Source organism: Clinocottus analis, unplaced genomic scaffold, assembly GCF_023055335.1.
Source record: "Clinocottus analis isolate CAN_PGR_092001 unplaced genomic scaffold, fCliAna1.0.p SCAF_18, whole genome shotgun sequence".
NCBI lineage: Eukaryota > Metazoa > Chordata > Actinopteri > Perciformes > Cottidae > Clinocottus > Clinocottus analis.
This window is the reverse complement of record NW_027175909.1, coordinates 9,980,723-9,999,171: the sequence shown is the minus strand read 5'-3', so window position 1 is coordinate 9,999,171 and position 18,449 is coordinate 9,980,723. Positions and strand designations below refer to the sequence as shown.

Sequence of the window (18,449 nt, the reverse complement as noted above, 5' to 3'; positions counted from 1 at the left end):
AGGTGAAGGTGGCAGAGGAAGGTTGTGTCAATTTCACACAGAAAATGACATCTGGCAGCAGCAGAGAGAACAGTTGATAGACAGAGAAGGCAATGATATGATTGGCTCATGGAGATCATTGCAGAACTAACATTTTCACTACAAGAGTCAATGTCCACAGGAGACTCCCCAAGGGCATTATCTTATTGAATTTGTGTACATTTACATACATTTGCAGAACAGAAATCTGAACAATGACGGATGAAGACGGGATCCAAAATCTTCTCAACAAACACGGTTCACAAATACTGTCAACAGCCATTAAAAAAAACATTTTGGCCGTGTGTTTAGCACTAAAACATTCTATAAATCAGGCTATGAATGATTTATGAACAAGCCCTCTTTTTAAAAACCTTCAAAATATTGATAAGAATAAAATGGCAAAGTGTGGTGTTCTGGCTCATTGTCAAAAATAAACTCATACTCATCACCTACATGATGAAAGGGAAACATGCACTTATAGATATCATCATAAAACTTCCCTAGTAGATTACTTACATTAAGACAATACAGGGTGAACGATAATGGCTGATGTCAAGGCTTTTTCTGTAAATAAACAACGAATTTAAGATCCAGCGCTCCAAGGAAGGTTTGGTAAGGGTTAGTTATGTTTTAATAAGATCAAAATAACCGCTATGAACACTGGCAGAGGCGCTTATACATTTTCAGACAAGAGTCCCCACATATTTGTATGTGCGTGACCTTATTTATCAAGCGAGTCCATCTTCCGCCTCCGACTTTGGTAAGTTTACTTGTTGTCATTTTGATACATTCCTTGCTTCTGTCCCTCATTCCAGCCCACCTGTCACAAGGACCATACAGAGAGCTGACAGGTGGTGGAGATTCTCTCCGGATGATTGGCTGCAGAGTCTAGATGGATAAGTGCAAGTGGCACATGGGAAATCAGATGGAACTGTGGCAGCGGCACATTCAAGGCTCATTCAAATGGCTTATTTTGACAGAGTCTGTCCAGTGGAAAGGGACTTCCTTATCCCATGTCTGTCAGTGCCATAAGCCACTTCTCTCCTCACCCTCTGGTTCATATTAATAATGTATCTTCCTTTCTAATATATATTGAATAATATATATTTCTCCTATGCACTTTCTCTTAACAGCAACAGATGCTGATGCCTTTGGGCATATAACAGAGATCATAACAGACATGAATGGAGGGACGTCCAGCAACACCCACTTTGATTTTGTGGTTATATTGTTTTGCCTTTGATGACTGGGTTGTACCATCTCAGGTTGACACTTGTGCGGGAATAAATGCTGACACTGTGGAAGTTGCCAGCAAGTGCAGTGAACAAGAGATTTTCATCGGAGATGTGAGCCCATGATATGGTGCACGGCGTGTTTCTTTTTTTCACTTTTTCCGTGAGAGTTTGGCTACATAAAGAAAACAGTTTTGCACCCAACAACCTTGCTTTGCCCATAGTAGCAGATCTAATTATCCCCAAAATACCACACACAGAGTATGAAGAAAAATCTGTCATCTTATGACCCTTCCCCATTATCTGTGAATAGAAGTCATTAAACTGAGATTAGCATCAAATTAATACTCTTCTGCCCGGCTTATCCAAGCCCTTAGCCTGTGGCATGTGGTAATTAATTCCTCCAATATAGAGGTAATGCTGAAGACTGTATTGGAAGGAGATGTAGTTTCTCAGCCGTTCTCCAAATTCCAGTAGCACAATTTCACCTGATGAATTAAATGAGGCTTATGGGAGAAGAAATGTGCAGATAACCATTCAGATTCTTCGTGTGTTGTTTTTTCAATTAAAAACAGCCCGGGAGACAGACTGAGAGCTGTTAAGCCGCATGGTGCCGTATACCTGATCAGTTATGGTGCTGCAGTAAGCTGTGACGCGAATGGATACTGCAGAAAAAAGTGAATTTTGCATTGCTGCATCCTGTTTTTTATGTTCATAGAGGACAAGAGTACAGTATATAATGTAAATGTTGACATGAGTATGAAAACAAGTGTAAATCAAGTGCAAAAATAGCACTTACATAATGGAAAATAGCTGTATTCTTGTTCATTTCTACATTTGAGCAACAATGGATGTATCAAATTTGTAGAAACATTTTATGACTTTTATGAAAAGTATGGTCATGCATGTCTGCTTTTCCCTTTGCTTTACTTCAGGGATAAAACAATTAAATGAAAACAACATTTCTCCCCTTCTGGCTCCATCTTTGTTTAATATTTTTGGATTTGATGATTGTCTCTCCTCTGAACTAAAAACTGAAGGGACACTTTCAACACCTTATATATCTGCATGCTTGTGAAACCTTCTCTACGGAAGGTCCTCTTTTTTTATTTATTTATTCCACATCCTCTAAATAGTGCTTAGTGCTGCAGCTATTTCTCCCATCTCATCTTTTCCCAGCTAACCATGTATACCACTGTTATTATAAAACACGCTGATTTTGTCGATACATTTCTCTGTAGCAGAAAGCATGTTATTTTGATGACGAGTCACATTCAACTTTCAAGTACTTATTAACGGCTAAAGGCTGTGTGTGGGAAATAATTGGCAATAGATGATGCATTTTAAGTCATCGTGTTGATATTTGTCAATAAATAGCTATAATCTTTTTAGCTCTAAAACCCTGACTCCTCTGCTTTTCTTTTTAGCCTGAAGTTGGAAACGAAGAGCAAAGGGCTAAAGGAGCAGCAGCAGCACCACAAGAAGCTCTTGGCAGCCATGTTGTCCCAGGACTCTTTCGATTCGGTCCACAGCCCGGCCCCCTCGGTCGCAGAGGAAGAGATAGAGGACGAGGACGATGCCATGGAGCTACTGGGTAATGCCACATGCTGCATATGTACATCTCTTTTTATGTACAAAAGCACAAATTGTGACCGTGTAAACTTTGTTGTGCTTTCCTATGTCGTTGCATTTCTTTGAATTCTGCGAATCAGATCCCATTAATCATAAAACCAATCTTCTGAGTCACACTGGCAGGCAGGGTTGACTCCTTACAGTTTTCTCCTCACTCCTTCCTGTTCACACACACTCACACCTGTTTTCTTCTCGTCCCACATTCATTGTGAAAAAATTATAGATGTACCAATTTCTGCTTAATGAGTCTCTTTGCAGAGCACATTGGTTTTCACTAGTTTCTCATTTTCATCAAGTGAGTTTGTTTTCTGATATTCAGAAGTCCAAATGCATTTCATTGACTTTGTAATTTTAAACTACAAACCACTTAAAATAAGAGATCAAGAAGTTGAAAACATTGTATGAACATTAAACATTGGAACTGGGAGAGCTGACTCAGACGGGCCCTATAAATAGAAATGTCCCCACTGACTTGAAAGCATGCGGTGTGTTGAGTTGACTTTGGGGCTCCCACTTTTTCTCAGCTAAAACTGGTGCTTTTACTGTGCTGTTAGTAGTGCAGTTATTTTCTTTGGCTGCATGCATATACTCAAATGCACTTACTGGGGGTGAAGTAGACACTGCGTTTTGAGGAAATGTAAATTATTTAACATTTTATTATTATTAAGCTGAGAAAAATGAACATACGAGGCGGCCTAAAAGGCATGGAAATGTTGCATATAAGTCCACCTGTAGACACATGCTGTATGTAACGGATTGATCGCTGGATGAGCAGTCAGTTCGAAGTAAAGAGCACTTCAGTTGTAGCTGTTAGAGGAAACTATGCTTCCTGTTTACATAGTTTGGCCAGATGCTCTCAGCCCGAGAGTCTAGGTACACTAACTGAAGAATCACAAAGTACCTCCTTTTTGTTTACTTTTTGTATGTTTGAAAGTTTGTGTGTGTGTGTGTGTGTGTGTGTGTGTGTGTGTGTGTGTGTGTGTGTGTGTGTGTGTGTGTCTGTGTGTGTGTGTGTGTGTGTGAGAGTGTGTGTGTGTGTGTGTGTGTGTGTGTGTGTGTGTGTGTGTGTGTGTGAGTGTGTGTGTGTGTGTGTGTGTGTGTGTGTGTGTGCGTGTGCGTGTTTTCCCATTCCTAAATGCACGTCATGCCATCACGTGCCGGCTAAAGATGGATGAGTCAGTGACAGAGTGGGTGGAAAGAGCATCTGATGTAAGGCCTTGTTTTTGACTTCATTGAGTCGAGGGCCTGCACACGTGTCACCCCGTCTGTGCAGACACAGGGTGTGATGTCTCATGCCAAATTTAATTGGTTGCGGGAAATATTTTGTGTGGTATAAAGCCCTCTCTGTCGTAAAGTAGTTTCTCCCTACATTGTAACACTACAACACATGGAGGTCATACACACACACACACACACACACACACACACACACACACACACACACACCTGCTGTCACAAATGTATACAGCACAGCTTTCATCACTTGTAAGATTTATTGCACCAGCAGCTTTTGTAGAATCCTTTTGTTTGAATTTTTAAATGTTGTGTAAACTACTGGGAAAAATCTGCTTTTCTACAGATATAACTCACTTCAAAGTCACATACTTTCTTCTGCATCGGCTCACAAATGTCCGACATACCACTTCTTTGAGGAATAACGACACGTAACCTACTTTTATTTCCCTGTGTCTCCAACATGGACCCCAATTATAGTGTTTCAGTGCCTCTTCTCTCTCCTCAGAAGCTGTGGTGGCACACAGGACACATACATCTAAGCTCTCCGCTCTTCTGTCACAGCGCTGAGACTCGTGTGCTTGTTAGCAGGACCTTTTCATTGGGGTCATTCAAGGGGTCACCTTCCTTTATTGATGTGTGGCAGATTGACCTAAAACACTGGATCTGCAACAAATGATTGTTCTCATTCTCAAAGCGACAGATTTGGTTTTATTAATTGCATGTGAAGTGAATGAAACATCAACATCGTATTTATTCCTTTATTTGATTCAAAATGCGGCTTTCTATATTACAAAGTGTTCAGATTTGTCTGATTGCTTGTATTAATTGATGACAAAGAAGCCATGTGCAGTTATATTGAAAATTGAGGATACAATACATCGAGAAGGATCGAGATGTGTTGACAGGTGAATAATAACAGGAGACTCACACCTTTTAATACTTAATGTGCACTTTATTTGTTTTTATTCATACTGTTCTATATCCTTTTCCTCCTTTGTGTTCAGGCACTGTTTTCTCTACATTCCTTATTATTTATCACAGAGCTTTAATTTCCTTTATATCAGCCGGACACAGTTGGGACCCAGGGCGGCAGTATATAATGGTGATAAATATAGCCATAAAGCAGGGTGTTGACGGTCTGTGATGGCCCACCTTCATAATAGCTCCAGGCACATTCCTCCAGTGACTTTTTCACTATGGTCCAGGGCAGTAACTCAAAGGAAATAATACGCCGAGGTCATTTCTGATTTTGTGTCGAGGCCTGATGATGTGCTCTCCACAGGGACCACCGTCACTGTGTTGAGAGGAATGAATGATCCTCCGGGGGATCGGAGGGCCTCATTTTAGGAAGAGGGTCTGTGTCTCTGACCAAAAGCATGCCAAAGATGACTGATGCTTGTAGGGAGGCGTGGTGATCCTGTGATAGTATATTGATCCCTGAAGGAGATGTATTTTTCCTTGCTGCTGTCCACATGAAGGTCAGCTGCTCAGCAGCACGCCGGCAGCTGCATGGTCGGGATTCACTTCCATGCTCAAGGACTCTCCATCATGCAGGGTCCTTGCTGTTGAAGAGCATACACATGTAACTCAGTGGAATACAATGTGATGATATAGCCAAGGCCACATGTACTGTATCTGTAATTTGTACGGATATCTTTGGGGAAATTTCCATAGATGTTTTTTCTTTATTTCATGATAATCATAATACCTCACTCTGTTATTTTTTTCCTCCTTCTCTATGAACTTTGAGCAATTATTGTTGATAAAATCGTTCAATAGCATGTATGGTGCATTGCTGTATGTGAAGTTATTGCCCCTCGTGTCACATGCAGCAATGGTCACTGCTCCAGAGATAGTTGGAGGCATGTTAGCTATTTAATCATTTGCTTGGGATGACCTCTAGTGGCTAGAATATGGTATTACAGCTGTGGCGCGTAACGCCTGTATATCTGCGGGATGAGTGCATTTGAAAGTGACCTTTTGAAATAATGTCATATCTACATGTCCAGACCTCTGGGGGAACAGGAGGGGAGCGTTAGGAGCCACGGTTAACACTAAACATATTGCATGATATCTCCTGGGAGGCAAGAAAGGAGCACTAGTTAGTTACAACTAGAATATGCCAAAAAATAAGGTGCGTAATGAAAATAGGCTTAGAGGATGCAAAGAAAGTTAACAACTAATCTTCTTTTCTATATTGAGGGGGAAAGTTTCCCAGACTGGATGAATGTTTACCAGAACCTGTGATAAGGAGCGTATGAAAGAACAATAAGATCTTCATGGAATGGTTTACAGTACTTCAAGTCAATATTGTCCTATTTGAATACAAAAACAAAGACATGGCTTAAGGTTGATCTGTTGTGTTCAGACTGTTTCAAAAAGAAAAAAGAAAATAAACAGCCTGAGTCTTATTGATTCTCTGGTTCTGTGATTTCCTGGTTGTTTTAATTAGATCTGTGCTTAATATTTGCCACAGTTAAAGCCATATTGGAAATGAATGTGACTCACATGTTCTTGTAAAGCCACGGAAAATGTCAGAATTTGAGTTTACGCTGGGTGTTAAGGCCAGTTTTATACTGATCTGAAAAAAGCAACATGCCGAGTTGAGTGTGTGGGGAACAAACACCCTGTTTTTGGCCTCGCAGTGTTATTTCATGTTAAGTTAATAAGATGAGTTAGCCAGCTCCCCATACTGCTCTCGTCATCCTTGGTGGAAGTACCCCATTTTCCCTGATTATTTTCTCTGTAGCAGCATAAACTCAGACTTTCTTAAAGTGTGACGCAGAGTCAAATACATTCACATACATTAGGAATGTTAAGCTTTAATCTCACAGATATGTTGCTCAGTGAGGAAAGTGTTTATTGAGTTTTCTTGGGTTGACACCCTCAACTTAAAGACCCTGTTGGAGGGTTGTGACAACCCATTTACCCTGCACACAAAGTTTCATTGCAGTAGAGAAGAACAAAGATTCCCTCAGTGTGAAACATTCACACACACACACACACACACACACACACACACGCATCCACAGACCCTTTTAGAATGTCAACCCACTCTGGCTTGTTTTCCTGAAACAGGAGAAGAGGACGTGAGAGTAGCGTTACCCACTCTCACTGACTCCCATGACAGTGAGGGTTTGATGGGTCCAGGATGAGGGCACGATGAAGCTATGTCTGATCTTTGATACACACGGAATAAAGCAGCGTCTGCTGGATGGGTTACAATGCCTGTGTGTTGCTCTTTTGTTTCAGGATGTCATATCTGTCTCGATCAAGCAGGGTATGCGGTATGATACCATAGCAGTTCTTTTTTGTTGTGTGAAGCCAATCTTTACCACCCTGAAATGTAAGTGAAAAACGCTCCGTGTTAAGAGGTCATCTACTGCACATAGACCCGTTGCCTCTGAGGGCGATTAAAGTCTTAGCCTTTCAACTCACAGAGGCCTTAAAATTGACTTAGTCCCACTAAATTACTTTCTGTGGTGAAAGAGAAAAGCTCTTATTAGCTTTGTGGCAGATAGGAATGACAAATATGTGTTGTGACGATTCTTAGAAAAGGACCCCTTTAAAAAATGTGCCATATGTTTGTCATCCACTGTGAGAGAGCTCTAATATGTTGAAAACCAGAGGTGGAAGAAATATTCAGGTTATTAAAAGAAAATACATCAAAATAAGTCCTGCATTGAAATGTACTTGAAGCATCAAAAGTAAAAGAACATGTCGGCTTATGTTTTGTGATGTTCTCAACCTTTCCTCTAGCGCCACCTGCAGGTCAATGATTTCACTTATCCTGAGAAATATCTCAGCATCCACCACTCAATGGGTGCAGTATTTAGGTTGTATGACTAAAACCTGCAAAACTACAGACACTGCAACAGTCTCAGTTGTACTGCATGGCTGTAGACTTGTTACGTTGGAGCTAACCTGTTTTTCTATTGGCTAGATAGAACAATGCGTTGTGGTTTACATGTCACATCTTAGTTACACAACATAATAACAAGTAAAGTGTCAAACCCATACACGTGGTGCAGCAATAAATACAAATGAAAATGCTCATGGTCACTTGCGTCCCCGTTGAGCACATTGTGAATATCACTGAACTTTGTGTCGTAATGTAACCTGAAGAACTGAATGGGCTGATTGCTGCGCTGTAAGAGCTGTCTCTTTGTCCTCTGCCTTAGGCCAACAGTCAGACTGCCAGAGTTAGCAGACAAGGCACACACTTCCTGACGCCAGCAGCCGCACCCCACCACCACCAGCAGCAGCACACAGACACACTCTTATCGCCCTCATTGCCCCCTTCATCCTCACCCAGACATACTAGAGACACAACAGTTTCCCTGGAAACAATGTACACCGACACGCCACAGCAGCGTCATCATGGAGCATTGAGAGGAGGTGAGTGAGAACATATATCTCAGTGGTGTAAGTTGCTTCAGCACTAAATCTTTCACTTGAAGGAGAGGCTTGAAAGGGGCTGGGTTCCCCTCTGAAGGTTTTCGGCGGCTCGATGCTGAGAGGAATGTTGCCAGTAAAAAGTCTTAACTGCGCCCGATTGACGCCTGTAAAAGTCTCCGCATGCCGATGGACACGTTAATCGAGTCGCAAATTGCAGTGGTACAGTATGACGGTGGTATTAATGGAAGCAATTACCAATAGGCTAGTAGACTACTGCTAGATTTATGGCTCGATCACAGCCGTCAGTACTCAGAGCACGGCCTCATACGGCCTCATGCGGCCTCATGCGGCCAGTGTCCTCATCTTCAGTGTGCGTAAGCGGCATCGCTGAACTGAGCTGATTATGTGAATGGAGGGGAGCTGAATGGACACAATGATGCTGTATTGTGACTACTGTAGCCAGAGGGAAAGCAAAAGATGGTAGATAGACACACACGGATGATATCTTTGGGGTTGTTATCCAGGGTGCCAGATTAAAGGACTTCTGTGAATAGAAGGCATTGTGCGTCGGGGGTTAATCGGCCAAAGAGCCCGCAACAGTGATGTGTGCAGCTTTATCAAAAAGAGCAAAAAGTAAAACAAATAAATAGCTCCATCACTGTTCTGTGGGGAGATTTAAGAGCCCAATAGGCAAGTGAGTTATAGACTTGATGTCATTGCGCAGTAATTGGTGTGTAATCAGTAGTCGGTGTGTTTTTGTGTCAAGCTGTGTGTGAGCTGCTGCTCTATGTGATTATCACAAACAAGTAAAGAAACCGGGATCTCCAAAAATAATTCTAGACACTTTAACTCAAAGGAGAGGATTGCATAGACAGAACCCTTCACTCATGTGAATGAGTTTTATTACATCAAATTCAGTTGCTCTTCTGTCATCAACCTCTCTCCACACTCCTCTCATACAGACACATTCCAGTTAACGCTTCTATAAGTGATGATTAAGATCATACGTCTTTGACTGTAAAAAAAAAACTGATGCCGGCAGACAGCTGTTTTGATAAATCTATTGCATAATGCATTTACAAATATATATCTTCTTGAAGTTCAAAGTATAGTTCAACGACATGCACTCTTCATGAAATTGCCAAACACGAGGCAGCTGAAGCCACTTTCCCAACTACAATGACTGGCATTTAAGTGCGTCTATACATCAGTCTCCGCTGTGCCGACAGTGACGTCCTAATCTCTGTAATATTTGCGGTTAGAAAGGGAGTTGAAAGGAGGTTTGCACCAGAGTCTGCGATAAGACTTTCCACAGGCCTCTGAGCTGTGAAGTTACCCTGCTCATGTGTGTCCCCATCTGATTCTGATCAGAGCTTTTACTGCTGCGCTCAAGCGCCGTGGAGCCTACCAGGCATATTTTTAGGCCGGGAGGGGAGGAGGGTGCGATTTGAAAGCCGAGACATAATTATGAAATGTTAGTTGGAATATTGTTTTTATTACAAAGCCAAACAAATGTGTCCCTGCCGAGACACACATCAAAGATGTCTGTGTGACGACGAACCCGCCGCGTGGACCGCTTTGGTGCTGGCGGCTTAATGGAAAACGAATGCTGTCTGAACGTGTGAGGGCAGCTGAAGTGTGAGGTCTGCAAGTGTCAAAATGCACGCGTCGGGTTGAGTATGTGCTGTGCATTTTTTCCCCTTTTTTTTTGTATCTACATCTCGTGTGTTGCTTCCACATGTGGGTCTCTGTGTGTGACTTGGTGGAGCCTTTGACTGGAAAAGGCATCTATCACTTAAAGACTATTAATTACAGCCCAGTGTGGCAGGACGCCTTCACTGCTCATGAAAGAATGGAAAATGTAATTATTTCGCTGTAGAAGAGACACGATAATTCACAGCACTTGGATTTGGTGCAGAGGATGATGATGATGATGATGGTGGTGGTGTGTGTGTGTGTGTGTGCGTGCGTGTGTGTGCGTGTGTACCAGCTCCACATGTGGGCTGCTGCTGCGTGAGAGATGATTCCAACCCATAGATCTGTCAACGTGTCGACCTGTGAAGGTGTATAATAAGTTATTTCTGACGCCGGTGCGCTAATTATGTCTTCAGCTGTGTTTTCAGCTCCGTAGAGACAGTCAGTCCGTCGCTATCTAAACAACATTAAATGACATGGAAACTTTGAAGAGAGAGACGCTCTATCAGTGCACACCACTCCTTTCTGACTGCGCCGTGAGTGAGCGATTGCGGCACGGAATTCCTCATCGTTCAGGCCTTTTGTTGGGATTGCATCGCTCAAATAGTTTCCATTTCTCTCTCTCTCTCCCTCATGCCAACCCCCTCCCTTCTTCATCCCTCCACCTACCTACCCCCAGCGCAGAACCGTTTTATTTATCTGCCATGTCTCATCGTTAGACCGGGGCAGCACGCATGGCTGCCCCGGTGCCCAGGGTGTGGAAATGTGACGAGCTGACGAACGGGGCGAGTGCAGACAGACGTTTGTTGTGTCTAGACGGAGGCTCGGGAGGCTGCCACGGTCTCAGGCTGAGCCGGTCTCATGGGAGACGCACTGTAAACTTATCATGGTGGTATTGTGGCTTCTATTGTGAACCTGGAGAAAATGCACTCAGTCATGTATATGTTTGACTGAGCACACAGGGAAGAGAAAGGAATACGTAAGACACGTTAAATCTTCTGCGTGGAGCATGGGTTCGGGGATTCGCACATGAAAATCAGCTCGGTATTGAGGGAATAAAGTTAGTTTTGGGTTATAAAATGTGTATGTAATTCAAGACTAGTTCAATAACTACATTTAAAGAGCGGTAATCTGTTGCTCTTTGGAATACAGTCAATAAAATGGTGCATTCTACGAGACCACAAAAATCTTGTTGTTCAAAAACAATGTCTGCAGTAATATTCAGGCCTCTAAACACAGAAGTAAGAAGTTAGAAAACTTTATTAATCCCTCATTTGTCATCAAAAATCGTCCAGACAACAATAGATACATACAGACAAACAAAAAAGATAAACATCAGCGTAATACAGTGTGAGCATATCCGCACTCCGTACACAGGACCTCCTCAGAGTGTGGCGACAACACAGAAATCTGTCACCTCTCCCTTCCCATAGAAAGTTTAGAAGTGGATTCAGCCTCAACGAGCGGCGACACCTTCTCTGAAAGCCTGCAGCCCTCAGAGATACGGGACGATGCCAATGTTTGGACAGTGAGCAGCAACAGCTCATAGACAGAGTAGTTTGGGGCTAAGTCCCCTTTTACCAAAGTTGGAAGCTAAACTCATCTGTACCTATGAAAGACGTGCAAAAACCAGGGAGGCTGACATGAGTTAGTCGTCTCCTTTTGTGAAATGGCGTCCTCTCGTCTCTCATCTGGCCAAAAGGAGGAACGGTGTAGAACCAATCGCTTCAGCGCAAAATGTTGTGACCTGTTGTGTTTCAACCTCTGCTACATTTCATTCAGACAGTGTTCCTATGGGATGCACTGCTACAGAAGAAAGTCTTTGTTTACCTCGGTGACCGTGTCTGAGATTCATTTCCCCTTCCCTCAGACACGGAGGTCTTTCTCTCCAGCACTGTGTCATTTCATATTGACCAGAGGGAAACAAGTCCAAAAGACAAAGTGGGAGTTGAGGTGACAAGCAGCTGTGTACACTGAGATCTTGTTCTCCTTCAGGGTCGCAGACGCTTCTTTTTGCTATTTCACGCAAACTGCAGCCTCGCAAGGGAATGTCTCCAAGCGTCAAGTAATGATTTGTATCTCAAGCGATGACCCACAGAAAACTCTGGCATGCCACATTAGTCAGTTGCCAAAAGAAGGGAAATGTTTAGAAGTGGGATTTGACGAAGAAAAAAGAGGAAAAGGTGAAGGCCCAAAGTTGAGCAGTTCCCACGACCAGCAAACAGAGCAGATCGCTGGTGGCTCTCTGTCCCCACGCCCTCCAATGCATACCGTGATGAATGGGACATTTAATATCGCCCTGCTTAAGGGGTTTACTGGAATGACTCTGTCCTCCTCAAAACACTAAAACAACACTCGTTCTCAGACTGTCGGGACACGATGAGAGTGACGTGACTGATGCGATGGTGAAGATGTGATCATAGTGTAAGAAAAGAAAAGCAAGAAAAGTCCCAGACTTTGTTAGAGGTCTTGAATAGACGTATTGGTTTAGATCTTTTGCCAACAGTTTTGGGTGTTATGCTGTAATGTTGTCCAAACTACTGCAGTTAAGAGTACAACATGATACCGTTTGTCATTTTGTTGGCTGTTAGTGATTGAACTGTCCTTACTTATTGTTCAGATGCTTTGTGAACTCTCTCCGTGTGAATCATTCTGCATATTGACATTTAGTTTTTTACACTCAAATTTCCCTCAAAGCCTCAAATGTTAACCTCATGCAGAAGTTAGAGCTTAAGACGGGGATCTCCAAAGTCAGCAGGATTCATTCTCTGGGAACCACGAATGTCTGCACAAAACTTGAATTCTCATAATAGTTGTTTCGATAGTTTATTTTCTGGCGGCCAAAGGACACAGGTGAGATTTTGTGGCTCTGTGCCACGTTGATGGATGGAGGGAGAGAGTCCTCATGAGCAAGTGTCATCCAATCTAATCCAGGTGATTAGTTATGCGTCCTCCTTTTTCAAGGTGTGAGGCCCATTCCCCCCCCAAAAAACCAGGGGCTAGGTAATGCAATCCCTATGTGTATGTGTGTGTCTGGTGATTTGAAACCAACATTAGAACTGTTCACTGGGACAGCCACATTGTACTGCACTGTAAGCACAAGAGCAGAAACAATGGCAGCAAAAGGTGAGATTATATTGTCCTGAAGGCGACCTCCCAAACACTGTTGGCAAAGCTCTGAAATTCTTCTGAAGACAAGACGAAAAGGACAAATATTGTTATGGTGATCGGTCAAAATGTTCTGCCTGATTCAACATGTGTTTAGAAAGCTTGACCAGGGAACTTAACCGAGTTAGAGTCCAGACACCCACTCGCTTTTCATTCTCATAACACGGAAAGTACTGCAATATGTTTTATCTCTTGAGGATGCATTCAAAACCAAAATGGTCTGGCTGACTCAGACTCTCCCCTTTGAATCTCTGTTATATGTAATGAACTGTTGACTTTGTATGTGTTTTTTTCATAAGTCTTGTTATTGGCGCGATTTCTGCTTTCTTTCCCGGTCCTGCTCGAGCATATTGAGGAAACGTGTGTCTGTGTCTTGATGCTGGACATTTGGTACTCTGATATATAATAATGGCTGGTGATCCTGTTTAGTCTTGTGTCGCATCCAAACTCCCAACTCGTAATTGGTCCATGTGGAGCTACTTTCATCACATAGGGAACAGCTGTATTTCGAGATACAGCAGATTATCTCCGAATAGAGAGGGAAGGCAGACACAAAGAAAATTTATTCAACGTGGAGATGAGAAGAAAAGTGAAAAAGGGCCTCTGCACCTGTTATCTGTGTGTGTTTGTGTAAGCATGTATGCTCACGTGTGAGTATAATGGCTGCAGACAGACTGGACCGAGAGGTTAGGATGAACAATACTGGCGTCTAAATGCATATGGTCTTCTTTAGAGACTCAGAGGGGTGTGTGTGTGTGTGTGTGTGTGTGTGTGTGTTTCTCTGGAGAACACAGGGGTAGATCAGACGAAACCCAAATTTCCAGCTCTCCATCTCCGTCTTACCGCTCATTTTTCCCCTCTGACTTCACTGTTCTTTGTCCCCTTTTCGTCTTCAGCCTATTAACGTGCCCTTCCTGTTTCTTTGACGCCGTGATGTGGTGTGTCTTTGACTCTTCCGCGTCACTTCTTATAACACAGAGTTTTTTTTGTATGTGTGTGCAAAGCGTGTGAGCGAGCGCAGCAGCGGGATGTTTATTTACTGTTGTGTGCTTGCTTGTTCCTTTGACTCCAAGCGGACCTGTCATCGCCGGGCATCATATCGACACGAGAGAGACCAAAGTATGATTAATGACCGTGCTTTCTCTCCCTTGTTTTCTCTCTCTCTCTCTTCCTTCCCCTGTCCCTCCTGGTGTCTCTTTGGCTCCCTCCCCCCTCAGAGGACCTGGATGACCTGCGGATGGAGGGCGTGACGGGCTTGGCTCCATCCGGCAGTAAGTTCAGCCAGGGACGCAGCTCCTATCAGGCTGAACCACAGGCCAAAGTCACTCTCAACATCTGCTCGAGGTGTGCCAGGTAAATGTTTCCACCTTCTCTTATCTGGTGCTCTGGAGGGAGATTGTGTTTATGGAAACAGCACAGCTCCCGAGAGACTGTTCTTAACGGGGTTTAAAGAAATAGTTCAACATTTTTGGAATGTTCTTTCTTGCCAGGAGTTAGATGAAAAGATTTATACCACTCTACTGTCAGTCCGGCATATACACCAGCAGCCTTATCTAATCAAACCGGACAAACAGGACAGTTATATCTCTTATCTACCACTCAACAACGTGTTTCCACACATGTAAAACTATCTCTCAAAGGCTCTGAATTATATCTTAGCTACAGTGAGGTGGTGGTTCTAAGTTTAATTGATTTGATTCTCTCACTCATCTATACTTGTTCTTATTCCGGACTTCCGCTTCCTCCCCCCTCCCTCCCCTCCAGTATCATATCTGAAGTGCATTCCGGTGTTTCTTGTTTTCGCAAATCCGCCCGTGCACTGATAATCGTCTCCATTATCACGCTTTCTGTCTCTATCACCGTTTTCTCTCCTCTGACACATTTCCTGCTCCCCCTGAACCACAGCATCGGTGCAGCGCTCACATTTCGGAGTGTTGGGTGCGATACAACAGGCAGGTGTGGGCAGGAGTCTTCCTTGATTCCAGTCGAAGATAAACGGGTATCTGTTCGATGAGACGCCAGGCACACATCTGCCTGCACGGCCTCCTCTGTTTGGGGTTTGGAATTTGTGTTTCCTGCTCTTCTTTCATTCACGTTGCTTATCAGTTTCGCTCCTCGCACCAGCTGTTGTCAGGATGTTCTCAGAGGCTTCGCAGGAGGATGAGCGCTATCAGTGGATTTTTTTTATTGACTAGGTATTTTTAAGCAAACAGTTTATATCTTCGGCTTATCATTGAATCCCTGGGTCGGAGCAAAGCAGCATCTGTATCTGGAGTCGTTCTTGGCCCGTGCGCTCATTTTTTCACTAAAATTTCAGACATCTGTTCTCCTTCTCTGTCTTCCTCCCTCCTTTAGTTCAGTCCAAATTCTTGCTTTGTCCTCTATAACCTGACCGCAAAATACTCCCCACGTTTTATTGGTGTAGGAGTCGTGGTCTTTCATAGTCATATTTGGTGAGTGTAAGGGCCATAAACAGATCACTAAGCTGGAAAAGTGTTGCACGCATGGTTTGACTTTTGTGCTATTCTGGAGGCGCACGTAATTCTGAAATCAGGAGTGTTGCGGGAGTATCGCACGTATTCATGAATCCACACATGAAGCTTGTGCATGCATGCTCTTGCACGCAAAGACACAGAATGCCTCCGTGAACAGATAGTGGAAGCAGAGGTCCGGGAAAGCAAGGAGAAAGAACAGCCCGAGCAGAGACTTAACGCGGTGTGCGTTAGCACTCCGTCTTGACGGGATTACCAGAAACACCTTTTGAACGTGGCTGGATATGGGGCCAACCTTTAAACTGACGCCTCAGAGCACTACCAGATGTGACACAGTTAGTGCCCTTGTGTTTCACACCTGCAGACGGGCCTACTGTACAGATGTGACCTTGCTGAAGTTTTAAAGTTACAGTTATTTTAGTCTAGAGTTAAGGCTTGAGGAGATTTAAGTGGATTCTTTCTGATTCTATAAAATTCTCACAATGACAGTGGAGAGAGTCGCTCGGCCCTGTATGGATCTGTGAACCAGCATTCCTCACATACCCGTCACCACTCAGGCAAACAAATTAGAATTCCACTCTTATGGGTCAGTGCGGTCCAACATTGTGTGCGTTACACTTTGGTTCAAAAGCATGTTTAGGGGCCAAGGACAAAATAAGTAAATTACAAAATAGTATGATACAGAAAAAAATTAAATAGTGTGTATATGTTGATAGCAGCACTTGCTTACCTCAAGCTAAAAATGTTTTACCACCCTTTAGACACTTTCCTCGGCCATTGTCTTCTTCCTTTGCTCCTACCCGGCCACCAAACAGTCCAGCCAGCCTGTGTGGCAGGTCAGGAAACACGCTGCTTCCTCTGGCCCCTTTGCTAAAGTGTGAATTGCTGTGTGGCCTGTGTGTTGTGGGCATGTCCCTGTTCCTCTGGCTATAGCTGTGGTCACACCAGCATTTCATCCACCCCCAACCTGCGCCCCATCAGTTCTTTTAATGGCTGTTCTCCTGCCACAAAACCCCCTGTGTGCAAACGCATCCCAGATTTCGGGCACAGTCCGGCGGAGCTGGTGGTACGGCCCAAGGAACTGGATAGATCTTCACAAACCTCCTTTGGGCTTGTAGTTCTCATTAAATTAATTGCTTTCATATCAGGAATGCGCTAGGGGAATGGTAGTAAGGACTTTCAGCTTTTGTTCAGAGAATGGGGAATGCCTTGTGATAGTCATCTCGGGTACTTTTTTAATGGTCTTATGTAGGCCAATAAAGAGAGGGAGAGACAAGGCGAAGGATGTATAAAGAAATAGAATACAGTTTAAAAAGCTCGGCTTTTACCCTCGTCCTAGACGTAGAAACCAAGAGGCCCTGCGGCTGTGACGGAATGCAGCCATTAAAGCACAAGGATTGCGTTCCTTTGTCTTTAGCTAACGGTGGCCATGATGACATGGAAAAGGCATGCAGTTAAAGTATTTGAGCAAAAATAGTTTGTAATTCCAGCATGATTTATATTTTTCAGTCGTCTAAATATGCTTTGAAGGGAATATTGTGTGGAATTCATTGCGGATGTTCGAATAATGAAAGCAGTGAAAAGCCACGTGTAGCATGTTTATCTTCCTGCTAAGACGGTATTCCAATCATTGTTTGTCTTTCACCCACAGTAAACCTTCCTATCTCTGGGAAATTTCAATCTTTTAGTACCTTAAGGAGACAGCCAAATCTCTCAGACCCGCTTCTATTTCAGTTCAAACAGATATCTTTGGGAGGTATAGGGGCTTGGAACATATCATGATAATGACCTGAATGATTTAAGGGGAACCAGAATCCATCCACCAGTTTTTCAGCTTTGCTTTGTCAGTAAGTAAGTTGTGAAACAAGTGGGTTTAATCCATGCACCACATGTCTGTGAATGCATTTCTTTGGTTTCAAGACTATTTCGGTTTGATTTTCAGCAGGATGAGAAGCTGCGATGCAGAGAGAGGATTTGTGCCCCCAAACTGACCCACATGTTCTTCTTTTCATGGTGAATCACAAATTTTGCAGAAGAAGAGTTCCTTCTGTAAATACTTTCCTCTGCGTCTCATTACGTCAGACCGATAGAGACTTGCTCGTCTTTGTGTGATCTAACATTTGGTTTTCAGGAATTGCAGAAGAACGCTGCTTTCGCAGATGATTTGAACCCATTTGGCTGCCAATGTGTACAGTACAGCAGTGTAAATGTGTAACGTGTTGTCTCCAGGTTGCAGGGCGACAGTCTATCGGACGGAAGATCTGAAGAGGAGCACAGGTCTCGTATATCTGAACAAGCCGTACCTGACATATCATGTAAGTTGCACAACACAGTAAAGTCGTCATATTTTTTTTTACATTCTTGTGGTCTCACGCTCTGTCCCTCCTTTTTTCTTTTGCCGTTTTGTGTGCGATGTCTGGAGCAGCTCCATTGCCCGGGGTGGACACAGTGGCGGGACGGTTGCAGGAATGCGAGGCCTTGTCTCAAGTGTCAGGCTCTGTAAGTGTCCTCCCTACATCCATCACCAAACAATTAAGATCACTTTACAGCCATCAATTACCACGTCACTCTCTCC

General features: G+C 43.4%; 1 protein-coding gene across 2 annotated transcripts in view; it reads left to right on the top strand.

Moving 5' to 3' along the window:
* cunh8orf34 (chromosome unknown C8orf34 homolog) overlaps positions 1–18,449 on the top strand; it is a 50,459-nt gene that overhangs the window by 15,919 nt on the left and 16,091 nt on the right. For both annotated transcript variants that reach the window (XM_068582298.1, XM_068582297.1), the window contains exons 7-10: positions 2,681–2,847; positions 14,600–14,735; positions 18,104–18,189; positions 18,300–18,373. In XM_068582298.1, the coding sequence (XP_068438399.1) occupies positions 2,681–2,847; positions 14,600–14,735; positions 18,104–18,189; positions 18,300–18,373 (463 nt within the window). The remainder of the gene's footprint in view (positions 1–2,680; positions 2,848–14,599; positions 14,736–18,103; positions 18,190–18,299; positions 18,374–18,449) is intronic.